General features: G+C 44.8%; 2 protein-coding genes across 5 annotated transcripts; one reads left to right on the forward strand and one right to left on the reverse strand.

Moving 5' to 3' along the window:
- Nucleotides 1-5: 5 nt before the first annotated feature.
- Nucleotides 6-11,873, forward strand: CLK1 (CDC like kinase 1). 4 transcript variants are annotated; one of them, XM_072874120.1, is made up of 13 exons: nt 6-1,313; nt 6,294-6,451; nt 6,651-6,846; nt 7,961-8,051; nt 8,472-8,538; nt 9,443-9,559; nt 9,696-9,862; nt 9,939-10,033; nt 10,121-10,250; nt 10,397-10,479; nt 11,049-11,128; nt 11,369-11,459; nt 11,554-11,873. In XM_072874120.1, the coding sequence occupies exons 2-13, from the start codon at nt 6,294-6,296 to the stop codon at nt 11,764-11,766; spliced, it is 1,488 nt and encodes a 495-aa protein (XP_072730221.1). In that variant the 5' UTR covers nt 6-1,313; the 3' UTR covers nt 11,767-11,873. The 4 variants fall into 4 exon arrangements, with proteins under 4 accessions (XP_072730221.1, XP_072730222.1, XP_072730220.1 ...); XM_072874121.1 differs by lacking the exon at nt 6-1,313 and adding an exon at nt 4,706-5,099; XM_072874119.1 differs by lacking the exon at nt 6-1,313 and adding an exon at nt 5,359-5,868.
- Nucleotides 11,874-13,253: 1,380 nt separating this feature from the next.
- On the reverse strand, nt 13,254-22,955 carry BZW1 (basic leucine zipper and W2 domains 1). Its single transcript, XM_072874123.1, has 12 exons — nt 22,800-22,955; nt 22,115-22,188; nt 19,759-19,935; nt 17,303-17,397; nt 16,990-17,055; nt 16,566-16,701; nt 15,861-15,970; nt 15,577-15,747; nt 15,082-15,228; nt 14,625-14,763; nt 13,593-13,715; nt 13,254-13,331 (listed from the first exon to the last, which is right to left on the reverse strand). The coding sequence occupies exons 2-12, from the start codon at nt 22,176-22,178 to the stop codon at nt 13,300-13,302; spliced, it is 1,260 nt and encodes a 419-aa protein (XP_072730224.1). The 5' UTR covers nt 22,179-22,188; nt 22,800-22,955; the 3' UTR covers nt 13,254-13,299.
- Nucleotides 22,956-24,460: the final 1,505 nt, after the last annotated feature.

The following is a 24,460-nucleotide window of genomic DNA, read 5'->3' on the forward strand; positions in this document are numbered from 1 at the left end:
TCTTTACTTTACTGGTTTTTAGAAATTTGACAATTTTTTCCTCTAGGTGAGAGCATTGTCATAGATAGATGAAACCTTTCTCTCCTAGAGGATTAAAGACCATGTTTAGAGGAGTGCTTGCTCTTGTACTGCTGTGTTGGGATGATAACCTCTTCAGCCTCCCCAAAAGGTAGATCAGAAACAATTGCTTCTGCCTCTGGCACAATGTTTTTGGTATGAAAGAGTAAGTGTGTCTTTACATAGCTGTTGATCAAAACTAGGTAACCATGGATTTACTGTAACTTGTTTTTCATCACTTTATTGCACAAACAGTAGGGGGTAAACACAACAAAGAGTAGTGACAAAAAGACTGTGGTCAGACTTCTAACCAAGAATATCCTGATACACCCAAAATAATAAAAGATACTGTGGCCAAGATGATGTTGAACAAACAAGAGAGAGCTGTCGTTTGGTCTTATTTGAGACCAAATGTTGTTGGACTCAAATAAGAAAGTCCACAAGAGGGTACAGAGATATCTGAATATTGACTGGTCCAGAGGAAAAATAAAATACATGCATACATATGCATGTATATTGTGGTGGGTTGACCCTGGCTGGATGCCAGGTGCCCACCCAAGCTGCTCTGTCACTCCCCTCCTCAGCTGGACAGGGGAGAGAAGAATATAACGAAAGGCTCTTGGGTCGAGATAAGGACAGGGAGAGATCACTCACCCATTACCGTCATGGGCAAAACAGACTCGACTTGGGGAAAATTAATTTAATTTATTACCAATCAAATCGGAGTAGGATAATGAGAAAATAAAACCCAAATCTTAGAACACCTTCCCCCCACCCCTCCCTTCTTCCCGGGCTTAACCTCACCTCAGAATTCTCTACCTCCTTCCCGCCAGTGGCACAGGGGGATGGGAATGGGGGTTGCGATCAGTTCATCACATGTTGTCTTGCTGCTCCTTCCTCCTCACAGGGAGGACTCCTCACGCTCTTCCCCTGCTCCAGCGTGGGGTCCCTCCCACAGGAGACAGTTCTCCATGAACTTCTCCAACGTGAGTCCTTCCCACGGGCTGCAGTTCTTCATGAACTGCTCCAGTGTGGGTCCCTTCCACCGGGTGCGGTCCTTCAGGAACAGACTGCTCCAGCGTGCGTCCCCCACGGGGTGACAAGTCCTGCCAGCAAACCTGCTCCAGTGTGGGCTCCTCTCTCCACGGGTCCACAGGTCCTGCCAGGAGCCTGCTTCAGCGTGGACTTCCCATGGGGTCACAGCCTCCTTCGGGTGCATCCAGCTGCTCTAGCATGGAGTCCTCCACAGGCTGCAGGTGGGTATCTGCTCCACCATTAACCTCCGTGGGCTGCAGGGGGACAGCCTGCCTCACCATGGTCTTCACCACAGGCTGCAGGGGAATCTCTGCTCAGGTGCCTGGAGCACCTCCTCCCCCTCCTTCTCCACTGACCTTGGTGTCTGCAGAGTTGTGTCTCTCACATATTCTCACTCTTCTCTCTGGCTGCAGTTGCACAGGGTTTTGTTTTTCCCCCTTCTTAAATACGTTATCTCAGAGGTGCTACCACTGTCGCTGGTGGGCTCAGCCTTGGCCAGCAGCGGGTCCCTCTTGGAGCTGGCTGGCATTAGTTCTATTGGACATAGGGGAAGCTTCTACCAGCTTCTCACAGAAGCCACCCCTGTAGCCTCCCTGCTACCAAAACCTTGCCACACAGACCTGATACAATATATATATTGCTGATCCTATGCTTGAGTCACTTAGTATAGTATGCATAAAATAAAGTTACTTAAGTGGGGAAAAGAGTGGTTTGTACACATCAGAAAAGCAGTTCTCCACCTTGGGCATACTGGGAAAAGCAGAATGTTCTGCTCTTCCTTGAAACCTCCTTGTAGAGTTAAAAAATGCATTTTGGCTTCAGTTGGTTTTCATGAAGCAGGAAAAAATCAACTAATTTCCACAGAGGTTCATTTTATGACTCTATAATATGTAGAGGTGAGAGGGTATATTTGTAGTTCCAACTGTGCATGAGAGACCTGGACGGGAGAGAGTACCCACAGTTCCTGCATCCAACTCCTACCATTCTGGACTGCTTCCCCCAATCAGTCAATATCACTTAGTAAAAAGTCCATTCTCATATATATGCCTTGTGATCCTTGGGAGGTCCAGGTCCAGCTGACTTGCAGTCTGCTTCAGACCGGTATTTCCCACTTTTAGACTTTGCCTCTTAAAATAAAGAGGAGAAATTATTTGCAAGAGAAAGGCAAAGGTATGCCAGGTACAGATAACTGAGGTGTTAATGGGCAGAGTTAATCAGTACCCTCTCTCTGGGACAAAGTTTCTATATTCTGAATGGGGTGTTGCATAAAGCTCTTAGCCCTTGCTCCAAACTTAATACTTTTTGCCCTAATACTTTAGTCAGTCAGGTAAAGGATTTAATTACTTTAGCTCTGTGCTCTTTCTGTCTCTTCCATATAACCAGTGGTAATAGCAGTTGCATGCTTCTGTCTACTTGCATGTTTGACTGCCACACTGACACTACTGCCATGCGGAAGGAAGGACATACTGGAAACTTCTCTGCGGTGCAGAGAAACCAATAAGTTAAAATGGTGCCATCTGGCACTGAACTGGAAACAATTTCAGGTCTTTTTTTTTTCCGCCACAAAAAGAAGGCTGTTATATAGAATGTGTGAAATACAAAGACACGAAGCAATTTGCTCTCTGGAGGATACATTAAATTTAGATCCTTTCTTTTTTATCTAAAGCTGTGTATTGAAAGGAGAGTGATCTTATGGGACAGGATTACATCCTAACTTTTTAAAATTGTATTATGTCTGTTTTCCTGTTTGTGGCTCTAAACGTCTCCCATGTTCTCTCTGAGAACCTGGAATACAACAGGAAAAATAATGGTGGGGTTGGTCCCATCCACTTGTTGAAGAGAAAGCAAGACACAGTAGGAAGTAGCCCAGCTGTGGAAGTGTGTGATTTTGTGGGCGGTTACTGAGTACAGCATACATGCAATTTAGTTCTTGCACACAGTCAGCTGTTGTGTCACCAGCTGTTTGGACTTTTGTGACGTGTGTAATCCTTTAAATAGCAAAAATGTTGCAGACAGTACTGTTATTGTTCTCGACTTGTGCTTTATAAACTCCTATGTTTACTTCCATCAGTCTGGTCCTTTATCACAGACACTACAGCCACAAGGCTAGTTCTGTTGAAATAAATCTACCCATGCAAAGACAAATATGTACATTAACACAACAATTGCGCATTATGACTGTGTGTGGGGTCTCATCATGTATATTCTAGCTTGTCTGTGACCTTTGCTGGTATGTCATGCTGGGAATAGTACTTTAGCCTAAGCTGGAGAGCAATGGACAAAAAGAAAAGAATGGTGCATTATCTATGGACAGTGACAAACTTGCACGTGTAATGTACATATTGTATGTTGATCACAGGGTCAGCTGGGGAAATAAAAAAAAAAAAAACAAAGAGTGAGGAGGGTCAGTTATCAGGGTTGGAAGTGTTTCAGAAGGTTTAGTCCTTCCCAGAATAAAAAAAGCGTTGGGTTTTAGGGAACTGATGTGTATACACTGTTGTAGTATTTCAGGACTGTTTTATCCTTAGATGCTCTTTTTCCACATAAATCAGATCGTGCATGAGATGTTTGACTGCTTATTGGGGCTTTTGGAGAACCAAATTTCAGGCGTAATGCTTGGTTAGCTCTGCTGAGGTGATGACTGATAGATGGCTGACAGGCTTGAAAGCTCCTTCTGAGAGAGGTGGTGGCTGAAGGGCTGCAGCAAGGCATGGGGTGGTGAGAGGGCTGGCTGTGACTTAAGCTGCCTTGTGTGCTGTAGTAGTGAGCAGCAGAGGAAGCCAGGTTAGTTTTGTGGGAGGGTTGGTTTGGTGGTTTTTTTCATTCTGTGGGTATAGAAGACTGATCTGTACACTTACTTAGAGTTGCATTTAGTGTGTTTGTTTGTTTTACAGTGGGTATTTATGTTCTGTCCAGACTCAAAAACATGACTAAAAGCTAGTAAAAGATTAGACATCAAAAAAAAAAAAAAAAAAAAAAAAGCGCGTTCAACTACTCGGAAATGTTTTTAATGCCAATGATTTACAAAGACATCTTTAATTTGTTAGTCATATGTGGTCCTTGAAACTTCTGTTTATTTAAATCTGACTGGGTACGTGCTTGGAGAGCCTCTAACAATTTGGCTAGGGAAGCACAGAGACAAATAACAGGCTTTATCACGAAGGGCGAAAAATGATCATTTAGCAATTCAGAGCCTCACAAAAAAAAGCAATCTTCTGGCAGTCATTCTTAAAAGAGGGGTTTTTTTTCTTTTTTGGTTGTTTTTTTTTTTTTCAGTATAATGTTCCTTGTCTTCCAAAGTTCTTGGCAGGAAAATGGTTGAAGGTTTTGCACGGTTGGTTCACTTAAGTAGAACTACTTCAGCTGAATTACCTGATGAGGCATAGGGGGTTACCATGGAATGTCGTGACCGGGTGAAATGCGCCTGCATCAGTCCGAGTAGCACAGCTGGGAGAGTAAAGGCCTTTCGTATCCCGCAGCGAGACGAGGGGACAGCACCGCTCTCGGGAGCGGTACCAGCAGCTCGGGCGCTGCGGGGCGGCGGTGCCCGCTCCGCGCCCCGCCCCGCCCCGCCCCGCCGAGGGCTGACGGCGGTACCCGGGGTGGCCGGAGAAAAGGGGCCGGCATCCTCAGACGCTCCCGGAAAGGCGGAGCGACTTACAGGGCCACCTCACCGCCGGGCACGCTGCACCGGTGGCCTGTTCCTGCACAGAAGAGACACGGGGAGACCCCGCAGACCGCGGCGGGAGCGCGGCCCCGGAGCCGCCGGGAGGTGCCCGCAGCCGGCCGGGCATCGCAGCTGGGTGTCGCGGGGCGGCCCCGCCCCGCCCGCCTGGTGACGCCGCGGGTGTGCCTTTGTGACGCGCCGCCGCACTCCAGAAAGTTCCTGGCAACGCCATTTTGTAGCGGGCTGCGGGCTGAGGGTCGGCAGTTGCGGCGTTGAGCCCAGCCGTGGCGGGGAGAGCGGCAGCTCCCGGAGAGAGCGGCGGCACTCCCGAGCCGCGGAGGTAGGGGCGATGGGAGGGGCGCTGCCTGCTCGCTGCGGCCCCGGGCGGCGGGGGAGGGCTGGAGGGCAGCGCTAGGCGCTGGGCCGGGCCGCCGCCGAGGGAAGGCGGGGCGGAGGGAAGGGCACGGCTGTGGTGCGGGGGAGGGAGGTTGTCTCCTGCCGTGGGGGAGGGCCGCCGGTGGCTCGGCTCGTCCCCGCCGGGGCGGGCGGCTCGGGTCGGGTGGCTGGGGCGCCCCTGTGCCCCCGCCTCCGTGCGGCCGCCATGTTCTCTGCCCACGCCTTGTTCCGTGCGGAGAGAAAATGGCTTCGGTCGCTTCAGCGGGGGAGGCCGGAGCCCTTTCCCGTGCCCCTGCTCGGGGTCGAGAACGGAGCCTCTTGCCGGAGCAGGGATTTGGTGGGGCGCGGACCCCGTGCCGCCCGGGGCGGCGGTGGGCCCGGCCCCGCGGCTTCGCGTTAGCGCGCTGGGGGTGCGTGGGGGGCGCGGGGCGCCTCGTCCCCTTGCCTTGGGAAGGGCGATGGCCACGCACCGCCCAGCCGCGGCGCCGGCAGCGCCCGCGTCCCGCTTTGTGGCAGCGCCGCTGCTGCGGAGCCCGGACGTGTCGGCCTGAGGCGCGGCTTGTGAGCTAGCATCGATTTACGCTTGGGAACTGAAATAAAAAACGCGTAGCGAGTCGCTTATTTTGTCCTCTTCGAGCTAAACACCTAGGCGATAACCTAAATTTTATCGGCGTTTTGACTTAGTTCTCCGGGAATCTATGGAAAGAGGCATGGTAAAAGTTTATGACAAGTTCCTTGAAGTCTTTAAAAGCACGCCGGGCAATATTTGTGTGCCCTTTCTTCAGTACACGGAAGCCTTCGTTTTCCTAGCACATGCACCACTGGGTGCCTGAGCAGCTTTGCAGAAACGACACGCACAGTATGTGTTCAGTGTCTGAGCCATGATACTGATTTTTAAAATCTCTTGTAAGAAGTAGGTTATTGGTTTATGTTCCCCTATCAAAACTGGTTAATTTGAAAAAGTTGTTGAATTAAAAAATAACGTGGAAAAAAGAGCAGAGGAAAAAAAAAAAAGAAAATTGGGTAGTTGAGGAAAAATACAATCTTCATTATAGTGTTAATTTGATAATTAATGGCTTTGAAAATGAATTGTTTGTCTACAGGATGTAATTCAAAGAGCAAAATATCTTTGTTGCAGATGCGGCATTCCAGGCGACCGAATTATCCTGATTGGGATAAAAAGGAAAGTCCGGATCGGAGAAGATGCGATAGTGCTAGTAAGAGAAAGAGGAGATCATTAAGTGGTGCACAGGAGAACAAGCACTGCAAGCATGATCTTTCCAAACTTCCTGACAGGTAAATAACCGTTTGACTTATGATATCAGCACGCATATGTTTTAAGATTTTATTATTTGCATCAGGTCATCTGATAACGTATTCATTTTTGAGTTGGAGATATTTCAGGAGAGATGTCTTACAGCTTAAAACAAAAAGCAGTCTTGATTAGGGTTACTAGAATTATTTTAATGAAGTTTATTTGATCCTTTGTTTGTAGTACCTGTTCAGAAACCAAATCTGTAAATGAAAGAGACCATCATGAACGACGCTATGTTGAAGAATACAGAAACGAGTACAATCAAGGATGTGATACTGGGCATCACAGTAGCAAATCATCAGGTCATAGTGGGACGAGTAGTTACAAAAGGAAATACAAGACACATCACACTACCTGTCGTCATGATCATTCACAGGTGGTGTGACCAATTTTAATTTAGGACTTTTTTATTTTAAGAAGATAGATTCTCATCTGGGCAGTTGTAACAGAGTGTGGGGGTTTGGGGAATTCTGTCAATAATATTAGTAGTTTATTCCTTTAGCTAGTATTAGTAGATTATTCTTTTTGCCAGGATTTTATTTCCTTCAGTGATAATGTGTAGTTTGTAGCTATGCTTATGATACCACAGAACATAGTCTTGCTATTTGTTCTTTGGATATATTTGAGCAGATTAATGAATAATAACCATCAATTGGAGTACTTGAAATACAGGCATCAACTTCATGCCTTCAAAATTTTTATTATGACAAGCATTTATTTCAGCCCTACTCGAAAATCCAAGCACAAGCTTTTAAACTTGCTTTTGACTAAGTATCACTGAAATAGCAAGGAGATAATGACAGATTTTTACTTTTTTAAAAAAATATTTAGTAAGATGTTTTAAGTATTGTTGAAGAATCTGTAGAATCAGATATGTATGATGCCTGCCCACTAGCAGGGCAGTTTTTCTGATCTTTGTTATATATTTAACTCTGAAAAAAGCTGAAGATAGGATTTATAATTTAAGATCTTCAGCTGAGACAGCCTAAAGTAAATGTATATGCTCTTTATGATTTAAAAAAAAATAAATTCTTATCAAATATTCAGACCAGTGATTTTATCTCGATTACTTAAGATGCGTATTTTAATTTGGCCACAAGGCTATTTTTTTAATATATATATATATATATATATGTAAGATAATTATTAAATCCTTTTGCTTTAAAAAAAAATACGGGCACTGAAATCCTAAAGTAAAATTCAGTGAACCCATCTTTTAAAAGCAAAACAATTGTGTTTGTAATTTTTTGTTGCCTTGCCACTTTGAGTATCTCATCTGAAAATCTGTTCCTTGCCATGTTTTTCTCCTGTAACATAAACTATGTGCCCTGTGAATTTCCGGGGACTGAATTTGAAATTGCTCCTGCCAACCGTTTGTGGCCTGGCGTGTATCTGAATGCCTGAATATCTCCCTGCTGAATGAATTTCGTATTCTGACCTGAATTCACTCGGGTTTATTGATTGGCTGGACGATCTTGGTGCCGTTCCAGAAGAGTCATCGAAGGAAAAGATCCAGGAGTGTAGAGGATGATGAGGAGGGTCACCTGATCTGTCAGAGTGGAGACGTACTAAGTGCAAGATGTATAGAATATTTTTCAAAATTTATTAACTTTTCAGATAGAATAAGTTCTTTTAGCATAAGATGTGAGGGGGCTTTGGAAGTCTTTTCTTTCTGTCTTGACTTTTTTTTGTTTGGGGGTGGGGATTGTTATTCTTTTTCTGTAGAACTTATATTTCTTTTTTCTTTTTCCCTTTTTTTTTCCCCCCAAAAATAGTAAATGAAGTTAATGAACCCACTAGAATGAGATCCCTGTAAATGTGCCTTGATGAGAGTTGTCCAAGAACATCTCTCAAGCTAGATATTTACAATTTAAAGCAGCAGTCTAGAATAATCTTCAGTGATAGTACTTAGTCTTTTTGTTTATTTTTGTTTGTTTGCTTGTTTTTTTAATAGCTGAGTAACTTCACAACTTCTGTGACTAAGAGTTCTTTTCTTTATAGATGAGATTGTTGCTACTTTGGGTGAAGGTGCTTTTGGAAAAGTAGTGGAATGCATCGATCACAAAGCGTAAGTCTGTCATTCAATACATAGAATCTTTCGTACTGATACTATCACAGTGTGGTTCGTGAAGGGCTTTCTGATTGTGTCAGGTTGTATCTTTACTTCCTCATACGCTGCTCTGTTTGTTTCTTTAAGGCTGCCGCAGGTCCCAAACGTAAATTTATGGTAGTTTATCATGCTAAAAAGAGCACCTATACGTGAGGGTTGTGCAGGACTGGTGGATGAGGCGATCGGTGCATCTCCTGCAGGCGCAGCCCAGCCTGGTAGAGGTCAAGGGCTGATGGGGGGAGGTGGCCCCCCCCACACTGGGCAGTCCTGGGGCCTCGACCACTCCAGGGCTGTACAGTGAGCAAGGTCTCTGACATCATGTAGCTTACCTTAAAGTATCATCTGTGATGATGCAAAGCCATTTGGGTTCTAGCAGTGAGTATATTGCAACTCAGGAATATATTGTGATCACAGTTTTGCTGTGTGCAGAATAGTATGAAACTAGCTTGTCTCTCTGTAGAGTCACTGTAGAAGGCATTTGACACCTCAGTTACATTTTTACTACTTAAATGACTGAAGGTGGCTTGTCATTTTTGACTGACAGTCATGTTAGGCTGTGAGATGTGCAGATTTCTCCAGTATTAGCCCAGCATACTTAAATACAAAGAGGAGGTGAATGGGGCTTTTAATCTTTTAAGAATAATACCAAGATATAAGGTACTGAGTATGGTTTCAAAATTTAAAGATTAAATTTTAGTTATGTTTGTGCATAGATGAACCTTGGTTATATTAAGCCAGTATGTACTTAAAAAAAAAAAAGAGCTTTTCTGATAAGGTTCCCATTGTTACAAACAATGTATATGGTGATAATCACTGGACATTCTTGGTTAAAACTCCTCACTGTTCAAACCTGTCTTTTCAGGGAAGAGAGACATGTGGCTGTGAAAATAGTAAAAAATGTTGACAGGTACTCCGAGGCAGCTCGTGCAGAAATACAAGTACTGGAACATTTAAATGCATCGGATCCCAGCAGTACATAGTAAGTATACAAAGCCAACTGTACTTTGTTTTGGCTTTAAGATTTTCTGTGACATCGCTTTCTGTAACATTCGACGTATCTATCTGAGTGTTACACAACTTCCTGTTGCAATTCATGTATTTTCCTGCTTTTGCAGTCGCTGTGTCCAGATGTTAGAATGGTTTGAGTACCATGGACATGTCTGCATTGTTTTTGAGCTACTGGGGCTCAGCACCTATGACTTCATTAAAGAGAATGGCTTTCTGCCATTTCGGCTGGACCAGATCAGACAGATGGCGTATCAGATCTGCAAATCTGTGAACTGTATGTATGTTTCTTTTTTGCTTTATTTTTTAAACTTTCTTCGTGGAATTTGCTAACTGTATTTATTATCTTGCAGTTTTGCATTTGAACAAGTTGACACATACAGATCTGAAACCAGAAAATATTTTATTTGTGACTTCTGACTATGTAGAGGAATATAACCCCAAACTGGTAAGTTGCTGTCCTCTTCCCCTCCTCCCCCCTCAGCTATTGTCTGGGTTTATTTGGGCACTTGCATCCCATTGTGTTTCATTTCAGAAATGCGATGAACGCACACTAAGAAACCCAGACATCAAAGTTGTGGACTTTGGGAGCGCAACATATGATGATGAGTATCATAGCACTTTAGTGTCTACAAGACATTACAGAGCTCCTGAAGTGATACTAGGTCAGTAGACGTGCGTTTGGCTGATCTGTCGCATAAGATTTGTTATATGCTATTGAACAGTGTGACAGAAGTGTTGTGTATCTTGCTTGAGCTGTTGAAGTGTTTGCAGTCTGGTATAAACATGAACCTTCTGAATCTTCTCACAGCACTGGGATGGTCACAACCATGCGATGTTTGGAGCATAGGATGTATTCTCATAGAATACTACCTTGGATTCACAGTATTTCCGGTAGGTAACTATGAACCTCGAAATGATGCAGCATGGACAATGCTCTTCAGCTTGGTGAAAATATGCTACAGAGAGGTGGGGACTAAGGGGAATGGTCTGTGTGAGAAATTAAGCTGCATTTCTCTGTAATGCCAAGCTGAAGAGAACAGAAGATGCAGGCACAAAGGAACTTCCTCAGCAGATTTCTACAAATTGCTTTCAGTAGATGTTTTGGCAGCAGCTTGATATGAAGGTTGACCCTGTTAACATTTGTAATTTACAATATTAACAGCTAATAACAGCTGTAGCTTCATCTATCACCATCAGCAAATACTACTCAACCTTAATTCTGTCATCTGGACAGTATTGCTGACACTTGAAATTTATGAACAAATTAAAAAAAAAAGGCAGAGTCAAGGGAAAAAAACTCCAGTAGCTCATGACTGACTGACTTCAGGAAACAGATGACTCTTGTCCTTAATCTGATATTATGGGGTGCAGGGTACAGTCAAAAGTGAAGTAAGGTTAGTGTGTGGGTCTCTAGCTTCCTCCAACAATGAACAAAAAAGTTTATCTTGATTTCCCTCCAGACCCATGACAGCAGGGAACACCTGGCAATGATGGAGCGAATACTGGGGCCTCTGCCAAACCACATGATAAAGAAAACCAGGTAATTACATTTTTCCATACCTGGACTACTATAGTTTAATTGAAATATTTTCAGATTAGGTTTAATAGCAAGTTTTAAAAGGAAGTTTAAACTTGGCTTCATCCTTTTGCTCTATCTCGCAAGCTGGCCACTCTTGTGCAATATTCCCAGATGAGTTCCCAAGTTGTGAACAAACATGCTGATAAAATTCTAGTGAAGGGACAAAACAATCTTTGAGTAACAAACTGGGGTCTCTTTAAGGAAACGCAAATACTTCCGTCATGACCGGCTGGATTGGGATGAACACAGTTCTGCTGGTAGATACGTCTCAAGGCGCTGTAAGCCACTGAAGGTAAGATGACAGAGGGGAAAATGCTTTTGGGGAGAGGAGCTTCAAGTGCAATTCTAAGATTATAAAAACATGTTTTGTTGTTTTCTTAATGAAGGAATTCATGACCTGCCACGATTCTGACCATGAAAACCTCTTTGACCTCATTCAGAAGATGCTGGAGTATGACCCAGCCAAGCGCATTACTCTTCAAGAAGCACTGAAACATCCTTTCTTCTTCCCACTGAAACAGGGAAAGAGAGCATTGTCTCCTATAGCTGAGCAGGCTGACGCAGATGTCAGTCCACCAAAGAAACATAAAAAATGCTAAATATTTATTGTGTACAGTTATTTTGTAAATGTCCTATTTTGTATTATGACTTTTTGGATACTGAAGTTTAATCCAGCTGCTGGCATAAAACTTATTTAAGAAAAAGATACTGATGAACCTGGTTGCATTTCCTCAGTCAATGAAGATCTCAGGCCCATTGTACTTTTAAACACATGGGAAAGAACACCCTTTGCTCTATAAAATAGGCCTCCTAACAGCAAGAAAGTACTTCATGTTTTATTCAACTGTCACTGGAATAGCAGAAGACCTAGGACTGATGTTGACCCTTTAGTGTGACTGATGCTTCCTTTCTGGGTAAGAGAACAGAGACAGCCCTTGACATTAAGTGCAAGGATGGCCTTCATTTGTTTAAAAAAAAATTACAAAGTAAAAGGAAGATCACTGTAGTATTGAACAGATTGCACTGGGATCACCTATTTTTTTTTCTTTTAATTTTAGTAGGTGTACTCTGGTTACCAGTATTTCAGTTAATGCTCATTATTAGCTCACAACAGTATAGACTGTACTTTTTTCCAAATCATTCTTGAATTATGAGCTGTCCTGAGAATTTCCATTAAGAATTCAACACATGGGGGAGCAGATAAGCTGTTTGGTTTAACATGTCAACTGCCAGCATAAAATAATCTAAGCTTCAGGGCGAGGGGGGGAGTTTTGTCTGCCTTACCTTCCAGCAGGCACACATTTACAGAGCAGCACACAAGAAGCTGTTGGGCAGCTCTATGTGGAATGTTCTCTCTTCCATGAGAGAGGAAGCAGCAAGACTCCCCCAGAAGCAATGCCTAGCTGCAAGGGAGCCTGGCAGCCCCTGCGGAATGCCAACAGCCATGACAGCCAGCAGGCTCAGAGATGCCACTCTTCACACCCCACCCACGGTTACTGTTCCCCAGAGCAGCTTCTCTTCAGTAGGACACTGAGCTCCCAGGAGTGGGGCAGCCACCTCACCCAGCAGTTGGAATAGAGGATTGCTTTATGCTGGAAGTACAGTAGAGAGATGGCAAAGTCCTTGGGGAGATGGATGACCACCTATGAATGGGGTTATTTGGAGCAAGTGGTACAGATTGAAGTGTCACACCAAGTTACCACACAAGCCATGGCCTCTTCACTTTGGAGGCTTTTAGTTTAATTTGCAAACAGAACTGCCATAAATCTCATTCACCATTATCATGTCTACTCAAATATAGATAGAAAACCCAAGGGGTAAAAGGGATTTTGTTGCGGAAGGCCTTAAATTACATTATTACAGTAGAAAATACAGGAGGTAGAATATAACTGAAAGGACCAATGCAGGTTAGAGTCAAATCTATAATCGCTCCTGTAAGCTACTTAAAACATGGTTTTAAAAACTAAACCCAGTATTTCAGTAACTATAGAAAACAGTTAAAATAAATTGCCATGAGAGCCCTTATATCATGCTTGATACAGGGAGGTAGGATGTAAGAATCAGAAGGACACATGAGACATGACACTTATCTACAGCTCCTGTTTGCTTTACTGAGGACAGAGTTTCACAGGTCAGTCACCCTCTTCAGCTTCAGACTCTGACTCTGGAACAGAGAGACCTCATCAACAGACTGCCAGCAGGTCAGCCCCCCCCACAGCTCCCAAGTCAGCCACTGCCCTGCATCCCATTAACAGCTGCTATTGGATCCACAGGGATGCCACTGGCAAGCTTGTCTAGCCAGTACTGGGGAGCACACCTAGTCTCCAAGGGGCAATTAACACCCCCCCACCCCCAACCCAAAGCGTTATTGCACCAAGGTTCCCAAAATGAACAAGCTCGGCTTGTGAGCTAAGCTGCCGGTTACCTTCTTCAGCATTCTTGAGCCATTCAACAAACTTTTTCATTTGCTCCAGAAAAACACTCTTTCCTTTTGCAAGATGCGCATCTTTATACCACTTCAGGATGGGTTCTTCACTCAGAACTTCAGCTGTAAGATATGCAAGGGCAGCATTAACACAGCAAACCACTGAACACCAGCTACTGAGAACCCCTGCCTGGCAGCCTTTGCTTCCTCCCCTAGAAGCATCACAATACGTACTCCCTCCCTGGGAATGACTGGACAGACCTGCGCTAGGAGTGCCTCCTATTTTAAAATTCTGAGAACCATGCATTTCAGACTGGCTGCTGGGGGTTTCCCGAGCACTGCATCTAGGAGCTGCACTTTCACTCCCACTAAGAGTTTTGAGTGTTTCATAGCTATTTGAGATGACACACTAAGGAAAGCTTCAGTCAACTGCTAAGAACAGATGCAAATTCTTTAAAGCCCGAAGTACACCACAGGAAGTGTTGAACTGTTTTTTAAATTTTACAAGTACAATATAATCTTCAGTTTAACAATAAGTTTCCTTATGTTCCTGTGGTGTTTCCACAGGTGCACAGCATGTTTTTCAGTAACACCTTTTAACAGCCATTTAACAGATAGCCTACAGCACTCCAGAACACCTTGGTGGTCTCAATCTCTGGCTATTCAGTCAGTGTTCAGACAGAGAACTAAGAAGAATACACTGCCATGTATATTTCCCTAATTTAAAAGGGCCAAAGAGCCTTAAAATCTAAATTTAGCTTTGATCTACCACAACTCTTAAATCTAGTCAACAGGCATCATCCTTGTCTAGAGGAGTGTACCTCCATTGTGCCAAGGACAGCCTTTGCATTTTACTGCTCCATCTTTGCAAACAGAAGGTAGAAAATTCCTCAGCTCATACAGTGCAATGTCATAGCACTGATCTTCCCTAAAGGTCTTATCAGGACTGAAGCATTCTGCAGATACAGGCTTTAAAAAAAAAAAATAACCAAACAAAACAATCCCCCAGACCTACAACCCCACAGAAGTTACCTTTATAGAAGAGCACCACTATTTTCTGGAAGGCCTTCATGAAGTGAATGTTGTCATAACAATACTCCTGAATCTTCAATAGAAGAGTCAGCTCTGACTGACCTTGGGTAGTGAAGGCAGCAAGTAGAGGGCTGTATTGCTGTAACGGGAACAACAAATTGGCACACACAGAGCACTTCACATTTGTTGCCTGACTAGACTGCTTTCACAGTTTCCATCAGCCACTGCTTAGAAGTTTGCAACCCCTGCACCACCCCAGAGTGCTTTCGCAGAAGTCACGCTGCTTTTGCCTCAGTAACTTGGACTATAATATCACAGTTACAAGGGGAAGGATTCCCTGTCTGTCTCTGCATTAGGGGGGGTTGTAGGTTTTAACTCATTTAAAAGGATGCTGGAGGTAGAAGCAAGCCCAAGCCCTACCCAACCGGTGCAAAAGTCCACACTTAAGTTACAATACCTTCAAGTGCTTAATGGCTTGCTCTGCTACCAGCTCCTCCTTTTTGTTCCACTCCACCGTGCTCATTACACTAGACCAGATTATGGCTACCACAGTCTGTTCCGAGATGTTGTTTTTCTTCATCTCCTCCTTCACGTACAAGATTATCTGCCAGATAGAATAAAAGAGTCAGCACATAGGCCACATATGACAGTAAGCTAAATTAAAACTTCTGTTCTAAAGGCAACCTAGAAGCCTTCAGAACCACAAACAACCCCCTTGATCACATGGCAGGATTCAGGACATTAAGGAAAGACTACAAAGCTAATACCAGAACACCCTGGTCCTAATTTTAATTCTTAGTGAGAGCTAGGTGTTTAAGTTCAGTATTTAATTAGGCATATATCTTCAGATTAGTATTAGATGCTATTGTATTTCAGGTCATTTGAGCTAAGTTCCTACAGAAAAAAGAAAAAAAAAAACGAACCTACACCTTGTCTACAGACAAATACTTACATCCTTGAATGGATCTCCCCGTGACATCTGCTCCTGAAGTTCTTTCTGCAGCTCTTTCCGAGCTCCTATGGTTTGCTGGTTCCGAACATACTCAGAAAGTTCTTTTAGTCCTGCTTCAGTGAAGTACTTGGAGAAGTGTTCAACACTTTGTTTGTTAGCTGGGAAGAGTTCCTGAAAACAAAGTTTACAACAACTCTTTCACAAAAGAAATGTGTGTTAAGTACTTTGAGTACTATTTACTAAACTATCTTAAGTAGCAAATCAATAATTTCAGTGGTACTCACCATCAGCCTGTTATCCATGTTTACTTTACGAAGGCTGACAGCCACTGCATTAATATCTTTCTCATTTATCCATGATTTGAACAGCTTGACTGCAAAAGCTGCAGAAACACCTGTGCAACAGGAATAGTAATATTATTATTGAAATTCAAAACAAAGGGAATCATAAGGCCTGAGAGTACAGGACACCTGGTTTGTCAGACCCCTGCTCAAAGCAGCAGCAGCTCTGCTCAGAGGCAGCCCTAGCACAGCCTGCAGTACCTCCGCCTGAGGATACTGCAGCCTCCAGCATGTTGGACTTTTCTCACCACTCAGCATCATGAAGGCTTCCCTGTACTAAACTCAACTCTCCTTGCTGCAATTTAGGAAGGGGCCTAAAGACATGACACGTCTTCTGCATCCTGAAAGGTCCCTCTCCAAAATACAGTACTGCCTTGCTGGGCAGCACTAGTGACAGCAGGCCCCAGTGTCATGCAGGGAAGTCCTGCACACAAGCTTTCTGAAAAGACTAGTCTTCTGAAGTCTTAGCAAGACCTTCCAGGTTGTGAGGCAGCACATTTACCTTTGCTAATCCTGTAGTAAATCTATCACTGAAACTAGAAGAAACTAGCGACCTGCAAGAGTGTACTATCATCACAATTTCCACTTACTTGTCATGGTTCTGTCCCCCACCATCCTTCCCTAAAGGAGGAGTTGGGCAACACTTACCTTCTTTAACCAAGTTCTCATTGTAAAGACTGTTGAGAATTGATGCATTAAGTGTCCCGTTGGCCAGCAGAATACCCGTCAACATGGCCAGTTTGTTCCGCTCAGACTCCGAGAACCCTTTCAGGAACAGCAGCAACTGCAAGAGGAAGTAAGAAGTAAGAAAAGTTGCCACAAAACTACCATCTCTCACTAAAGTTTGGCTACTGCCTCCATGTTAGACACTTTTGTTTCAATCAAGCTATTCAACTAGCAAAAGCACTAGTTCACTGGTAATCTTCTCCACTAGTCATACAAGCTAGCTGTTATTCTATTAACAACTGTTCTATTTTAATAATCCATTGTATGATATAACTCTTCTGTGTAGAGAGATTAACTAGCAGAATTGGAAGGTTTATTTGCCTGCTGATAAGGACCTACTCCATACCTTTTTGACTTCATCTTCAAAGCCTTTCTCCAGGTACTTGTAACGCCTGATTAGCTTGTTAAAAACCTAAAAAGATACAGAGGGTATTATTTTTTGCTCTGAACTAACATTTAATTAGAATTTTAAAAATCAAGTTCAGTAAAATTGGTCTGAACTCTTTAGAGCACTTTTAGCTTAGAACAGTGCTACTCTACCTCTTCTTGTAAGCTTCTTAAAGCCATGCGTTATTTTTACCTAAACTTTCAACTACACAAACATTTCATTTTTGACCACTGAACAGTTTAAGTTAAATTGTACTCATTTCAGAACTAACCTGAGCAAATGCTTGCATGGTTTCTAGGTCTTCCTGTGCTGCAAATACACAGACGTTTGTGCGTGTCATGTCATCTGCCAGGGTACCACCTGGGGCTAAAGAAGGGTTTCAGCATTAGTGGTATTACTCCCCAGTGAGAGTACTGAGTAGTCTCCACAGTAAGAATTCCAATACCCATAACATGCAACATGTCCTTTAATGATGAACTGAATGACTGGATCACCAAAGACACCCCTACATTTCCATCTGCTCCCTCTGCTGTAGTGGAACTTTAAAACCAGTAGCTTAGATATGAACATTTAAATATTCTGACCCCCTACTGCTAACTGGATTTTTTACGTTTGGATAAGTTAACACGACCATCTGAGCTCCTCTTCCCTTAAAGGAAGACACTAAAGCTGCTTAATCCTAGCAAGTGTCTTTTTAGTGTCTGCTGCAATAATGCTGCTTTGTAAGTAAGTGTCTTTTAAATAACAGAGTAAGTCACAACAGGAGATGAAACATGTAGAGATGCACGTTCAAAATTCAGTTTTAATTCAGAAGAGATGAGCTTGAAACTTCAGTCTTGAAAGGCACTTAGCTTTTTATCTACTAATTAGAAGATGCTTCTTCACCAGTCCTCTTCAGTTTAATACAGACATTTGACTGGTAACCAGGCTGCTTCACTAACTAGGGTAGATTTAGGATTCAGGTCACCAACTCCGGTGCCAGAATACCTCATCACTGATTTCTATGCCATCCTACATATAAGGGGGGATCCTTCTGTTATGTATTAGTCAGTAACATGACTTAAAGATGGAGATAAGCATTAGTGGTAAGAATATTAAAAGGTGGTAAGGCAACAGGATACCAGTTTTTATTTTGGCCTTGTCTGACTAAAGATCAAAGCTAGTCTACTTAGGTACTTGTTACAGAGAGGGAGTTGAGTAAAGGACCCCTATATCACCATTAATGCAGCAATGCATTTTTCCCTTCCCCCTCAGCCTCATTCCTAGAAGGAACACTTCCTAACACAGTATGCACTGGTTAAGACTCTTGAACGTAAACCCACAGACTGTAACAATTTGTACATTAACAACTTCAAACAGCGATGCTCCACGTGGCAGACAAGTTTACTTATGCCACCAGCTCTTGTAATATCAGCAAAAGAGCCAAAAGGAACATCACAGTAACTTCAGTCTGCATGACACTGTTTCATGCAGTGTCATGACACTTTGAGATAAGGGCACACTTAATGAAGTTAAACCATTCTGAAAGCCTTGCTTTCCAGCATTTGCTTGAGCAAGTCACCTGACATTTCTACAGTATCGGTGTGAAGACCACCTGAACATGCAACAGATGCATCCTCCCACACCAGCCACCCCCACTGCAGAACTGCCATCCACAGTCTGACTGTGGCCCAGCATCAGGTATTTCCTCGCCTCCCCCTATGCATTTAGGTAATCTGAATTCTATTTCTGTTACATTCCAGAAAATCTTCTGCAACTGCCAAATTTCTCATTTAAGTCCTCCCCCCAACTATTGCATAACAAATGCTAAAATCTGAGACAGACCTTTCCCAGTCTAGGCGGAAAACATAAAGGGTGCTCTTCATGGCCTGCGTATTTTAAATAGGTCCCTACCATCTGAACCCCTTCTCACTAAACAGTATTTAGTCAAGTAGGAAAGGTAAAGTCTAAATCTAGAAGTACCACTTTTTTTTTTTTACTACTTTTCAACCTCATTTAGCTTCATCTACTTCTTACCTGGTCAGTGAGCATCTGCTCTGCTCTTTACACACAGTGTGCACATGAGTTTGCAAGATCTTTCGTCATCACGTTTCACTTCCTCAGTTCCCTCTGTTTTCTGCTGACTCCACCACCCCTCTCATTTCTCACTCCCTGACATCCGATAGAGCCCAAGACCTCACTATGGCCTACAACAAACGATTTGTAATACCATTTCCAAGACTAAGCATGTCAGATTCTTCTGTAAACAATATTACTTTCCAAAATAACAGGGTGGGGTGCACAAAGCACAGGATCATGTCAGAATCTTTCAGGGCAACTCCTGAGGAGTTGCAACTCCACTGCCTTGCAACCACAGACCACACACCTGAAAAAAGCATTCGTCATCTCACATCAGCAGAAGGGAACTTAACTACAGAGTCAAGATCCACTCCTGGTAAAAAAAAAAAAAATCCAATATATTCTCCTTTAAGCCAAGTTTGTACAGTCTACACTTTGAAGAATATAAACTGACTCAAGCAAAAGTGTGGTAGGGTATACAGAGTATTTCTAAAGTAACCTGATTGCTCAGTTAGTCACTAAGATGGTCAGATAGTTTACCACAGATAACTTAAACCCTGTTCTACACACTCAATGGGCTCTTTTAGCAGAGTTTTTACACTGAAAGAAAACTGACCTTTTAGAGTCAAGTGAACAAAGGCTGACAGCAGCCCCATCAAAAGGACTCACCCAGCATTCCACCAGCCACCAGGATGTCAAAAAGCGTTTCTGCATAGCGGCGATAGTCAAGTTTTGCACCAGAAGCATCAAGAAACTTTGCTACTGCCTCCAAGTCAGTGCCAGTTTCAGTTAAACCTTGAATAATACAGTCCTGGAACTGAGTAGGGTCAAACCTCTCTTTTTCATCTGTAAAGACAAAGTGTTGAAATGAAGTTGCCACACACAGCTGTTTGGTTTTTAAAGTTTGTTGTTTTAATCTTATTAAAAACAAACAAACCAACCAACCAACCAAAACAACTTGCACTGGCAAGCCTGAAGTTAAACAGAACTGAGATCATTCCAGTCTTCTAAGACGACTGGTATTAACTAGCACAAATAGTGACTTAACAGCGTAGCCTAAAATGAATTTCAATGGCCAATATAGCAGTAAAGAGTTTTACTGCTTTCACTCCCCTGTTCAGTCAAGGCTGGGGGAAAGGCTATCAAAAGCTAAAACATTCCTTAGTTACCTCTAACTGAATTCTTACAGTACTTTCACTAAGAAGAACAGTTGTTTGTGATGATCATTAGTTGGCTCTAATAAAGCTTATCTGACATCTCAGTTTCATTCTTATACCCCTGTTCACATGTTAGATCACTCTTTCCCTCCAAAAAGAGAGGCTTAGCTACATGCTGGAAGGCAATTCTTAACACGTGCCACTACAGTTTTGTACATTTTACTCCATTACTCATGTTCTGTTTCAGCCCTCTGGGACTCTCACTGTTTTGGACTAAATATTCTGACTGAAAAGCTGCATACCATTATCATGTTAGAGCCAATTGACAGTACTTGCTTTTTGGCTATGAAGACCATCCCCTCCTCTTAATATGGAGCCTGAAGCAATTGCTTTTCCTCAAGTGCCTGGGAGAAATGTAGAAATCTGAGATAACTTCTTAGTCTTAAACAAACATGAAATGATGGACTATAATTGCAGATATATTTAGCATCCTTTGATGCTGTTAAGGCAGAACACCTGTTTCTTCACATTTGAGATACATCAGTTGATCATAGTCTTGTTTTCACTATGGGTAGGGCATAGTTAATATGCAATAAATCCACCCGTGTAACTAACAGAAAGCCTTAAATGGAAGGGGTCTTCAGCTTTACTCATCTCAATTTGTCCTTAGATTATGCAGACCATGAGAGGAAAAGCTTCCAAAGAAGCAGAACTAGCTCCAAATCTTACTTTGAGTGCTATGACAGCTTAGCCAGTTTTGTTAGCATCTGTTACCAAGCTTCCTGTAAGGGCCATACTAATGTCCTTACATTCAGTGCAAGTATCAACACATTGGTAACAGTTGGGTGGAAGTCTGGAAATACTGGATCCGTTATTTTCCAGGACAGATCCATGAAGCTCATTGTTACTGCAGAGTTGCTTGGAAGCCAAACTATGGTTAAATGATTACAAAGAGCCAAAAACCCAGAATGCTAGCATTTCATCTGCTGGACAGACTAAATCCAACTCTCTCACTTCAACAGTTTCTCAAGATACTTTAATATTAAAAGAGGTTCTGTAAGTCAACATCTGTTTCTGTACAACTTAATTACTATTTCAGTATGTACAGCATCCTTAGTGTTGTAGCATCCTCCAGTTTGAGCTGGAACACTGCTAGTAAATTAATAAAACAGTATTAAACAGAAACTCTAAGAGCTGTCCCCACTTCCTCTTTAAGTTTAAGAAAGCACCACCAAAATACTAAATTACTCATCACACCTCTTCAGTCATCAACTCTTCTTATGGGAGTAATTGTGCACATACAGAGATATGCACTTGCACATCCCACACTTTGGGTTTTTTTTGTTTGGTTGGGGGGGTGGTGGTGGTGGTTTGGTGTTTTTGTTTTGTTTGTTTTTTAATTTAAATCAGGTATTCTTATAGCACTAAGGGGACAACGCAACTTTTATCCAGCAGCTAACACTGAAATTCCTACTAGGTTAGATGCTCCTTACGTGTATGTATTAACCTGCAACAAGCCTGTGCTGGAGTTCTCCTGTAACTCAGGAGTATTAGATGCTTCTGGTTTCAGGCTAAACACACTCAGTACAGTTCTAGAACAACTGTCTCTTAAGCCAAGGTTATCACAGTAAATTCAGCTACAATTCTTACTGCCAAGTATTTTTTATTAGTGCAGAGGACATTCTAGCACCCAGAGTTAGCCTCAAGACTTCGTATTTAGCATGATCTCATTTAAAAGATTTGTAAGAGCATAAAAGCTCATTACTTCACTGACAGAAACCGACTTTTTACTGGGGGCTCTCTACAAAAGGCCACACACGCAGCACCGACAGCAGGTACTGACAGCATGCGTACTGCAGCTAGCTTACCTCTTTTTCTAGTTTTAAAACGCTGGCCTGATAGCGTCGGCTTCTGCGGCTTTTGATTATTCATAAAAGACACCCTGCAAGAAAGCAGAAACACACCTCAGGAGGCTGACAACGGAGCCTGCCCGCCCCCAGGGGCTCGGCGGCCGTCCTGCGCGCCCCGCCAGCTCCCCGCCCGGCCTCCCGCTCTCTGCGGCCGCTCCTGGCCCGCCCTGCGCTGCGCTGCGGCGGCGCCACCTGACCCCGCGCCGGGGCCGCAGGCGACCGCGCCGCTCCCCCTTCCCTTCCCTCCCTTCCCCAGCCTCCATTTTCCCCGCGGCACAGGACCGCTAGCGGGGAGACGCCGGCCCCCGCCCCGGCTACCCGGCACGCACCGGGCCTCCCCAGGCGGAGGCGGCGGCAGGGCGTTGGCGAGACCTGCGCGGAGCCGAGGCCTGCGCGGTGCCCGCTGCGGCGGCGCCCCTCAACCCCGCCGCACGGCGCGGAGGTGGCGGCTTTGTTACCGCCGCGCCCCGCTGCCCGTGCGGGGGAAGATGGAGAGCGAGCCCCCCCGCCTCCACCCGAGTGCGCCGCGGCCGTCACGGCCTGGCCTCGCCTGGCGGCAGCCGGCCCCATCCGGCCGCGCCGCCCGCCGCCTCCCCCCGGCAGCGCACGGCGGCCGCCCTCCCGCCCAGGCCCGTCTCCTCACCGACTTTAAGGCAGAGAGAAAACGCCCGAGCGGCCCGGAGCGGAGACGGGCGCGAGCAGCAGCGGGAGAGACGGCGGCGGCAGCCAAAGCTCTCCAGGCGGAACCAACGCGAGAGGAAGAGGGGAGGGCCGCCCTCACGCCCCGCCCGGGACGGACCATGCCGCTCCCCCAGAGAGGATGGAGGGAAAAGGGCCAGCGAGGGGCGCTGGGCTCCCCCGGGGCCGCCTGCTCCCAGCCGCCGGCCCTGCGCTGCGGACCCACCGGCACCTAACGGCCCTCTGCCCGGGGCGCTCCCCCTTCCCCGCGAGCAGGGGTGCCCCTCTGACCCCCCTCCCCGGGAGTGAGCGCGTCTGGCCCCCCACGCCCTCGTGATTTACCGTCACACGCAAGCAGCCGCCCGGTGCCCCCCCCCTCCCCCCGCGCCGGCGGGCCGCGTGGATCAATCCATCGGGGGGCGCGGCGCCCCCTGGCGGCAGGAGGCGGAGCGGCCCCGCCGCATTCCCCCGCGTGGGGGAGGGCCCCGCGTGGGCTCGCGGGCCGCGGCAGCGCTCCGGTGGCGCCCGGCCCAGACGCCGCGGGGACGGCTGCGCTCAGGCCTGGTTTGCCCTTCCGAGGACAAGACAAGAAGTGCCGGGGGCAGGAGCGGGTCCTGCTTTGCATCGGGCTTTGGCAGCCCGCTGCCTGCGAGGGGGAGCTGCGGACTGCTGACGGCAGAGAAAGGTCTACGGTGAGCCCGGCCCGCTCCCTTTCGGAAAGACGTTATCAGCTCTGAACATAACCGCTCGCTGTACTCAACCAGATCCCCACCCAGTTCCCTCCTCGGGGCTCAGGCTCAGCCCTTCCTGGGAAGTGTCCCAGCAGCAGATAAGTACAAACAAGACAACAGAACGGAGGCTGCTCTGGAGGAGGAAGGAGTTTCTGCAGAACTGCCATAAAACAGACCGCTAGCCCAGCAGAGAGGGGAGCAGCTGTCTGAGCAATGCACGCTCCCTGTGTCTGCCGTCAGAGACGAAGCGGTTCGATAATAAGCTGATTTCCAGTCAAAGTGCTGTTTATTTGTCTGCAAAATGTGCAAAGGCTGATGCTTGCCAGCATTGTGACAGCCATATTTCATAAATTTGACTGCAATAACATGCAGTCCATTTCCCAAGCTGCTGGAAAAAATATGTCATTTGTTTTTGTCTTTTCCGAGGTAGTCATGAAATATTCAGTAGCATATTGATTAGATGTGTAAAAATGGGAAACCTGTGTGATCAGGCAAACAGCAGTAAGTAGAACAACTAACAGGGTATCAGTGTACTAGTTCAGATGCTAAGGAAGACAACCCCAGAAGTACCCGGGGTGAAAACTGGAGCCCGTCAACATGAAAGGGATTTTTGCTACGGACTTCATATTTTAAGATTTCACTCCTAATCTTAGAGTTATTTGTTCAGCAGGAACATGGCTTTTGAAGGCAAAAAAAATCAATATATTCTTTCCTGTTCATCTGATTATTTACCAAGAGCTGTAAAGCTTCCTGCCAAAGTAAATTGACTGTATTTTAGAGAGTCTGATCTCATAATTGATTAAGCTTAGGAAAATCAGACTTGTAAAACAGCTTTACACAAAGCTTATATCAAGACATTTTTCTTGTTCATTTAAAAATAGAGTAACTGGCAGAA

This window comes from Ciconia boyciana, chromosome 10, assembly GCF_034638445.1.
Source record: "Ciconia boyciana chromosome 10, ASM3463844v1, whole genome shotgun sequence".
In the NCBI taxonomy this organism is placed as follows: Eukaryota; Metazoa; Chordata; class Aves; order Ciconiiformes; family Ciconiidae; genus Ciconia; species Ciconia boyciana.

Bases quoted from the DNA above. Each gene is read 5' to 3' on its own strand.
- CLK1 (XM_072874119.1), top strand. The intron at 9,863-9,938 runs GTATGTATGTTT...ATTATCTTGCAG, and splicing joins GATCTGCAAATCTGTGAACT to TTTTGCATTTGAACAAGTTG. The intron at 10,034-10,120 runs GTAAGTTGCTGT...GTTTCATTTCAG, and splicing joins AGGAATATAACCCCAAACTG to AAATGCGATGAACGCACACT.
- BZW1 (XM_072874123.1), bottom strand. From the start codon at position 22,178: ATGAATAATCAAAAGCCGCAGAAGCCGACGCTATCAGGCCAGCGTTTT. The intron at 17,398-19,758 runs GTGAGTCCTTTT...ACCCTTCTTTAG, and splicing joins GGTGGCTGGTGGAATGCTGG to CCCCAGGTGGTACCCTGGCA. The intron at 17,056-17,302 runs GTTAGTTCTGAA...GTATCTTTTTAG, and splicing joins CCATGCAAGCATTTGCTCAG to GTTTTTAACAAGCTAATCAG.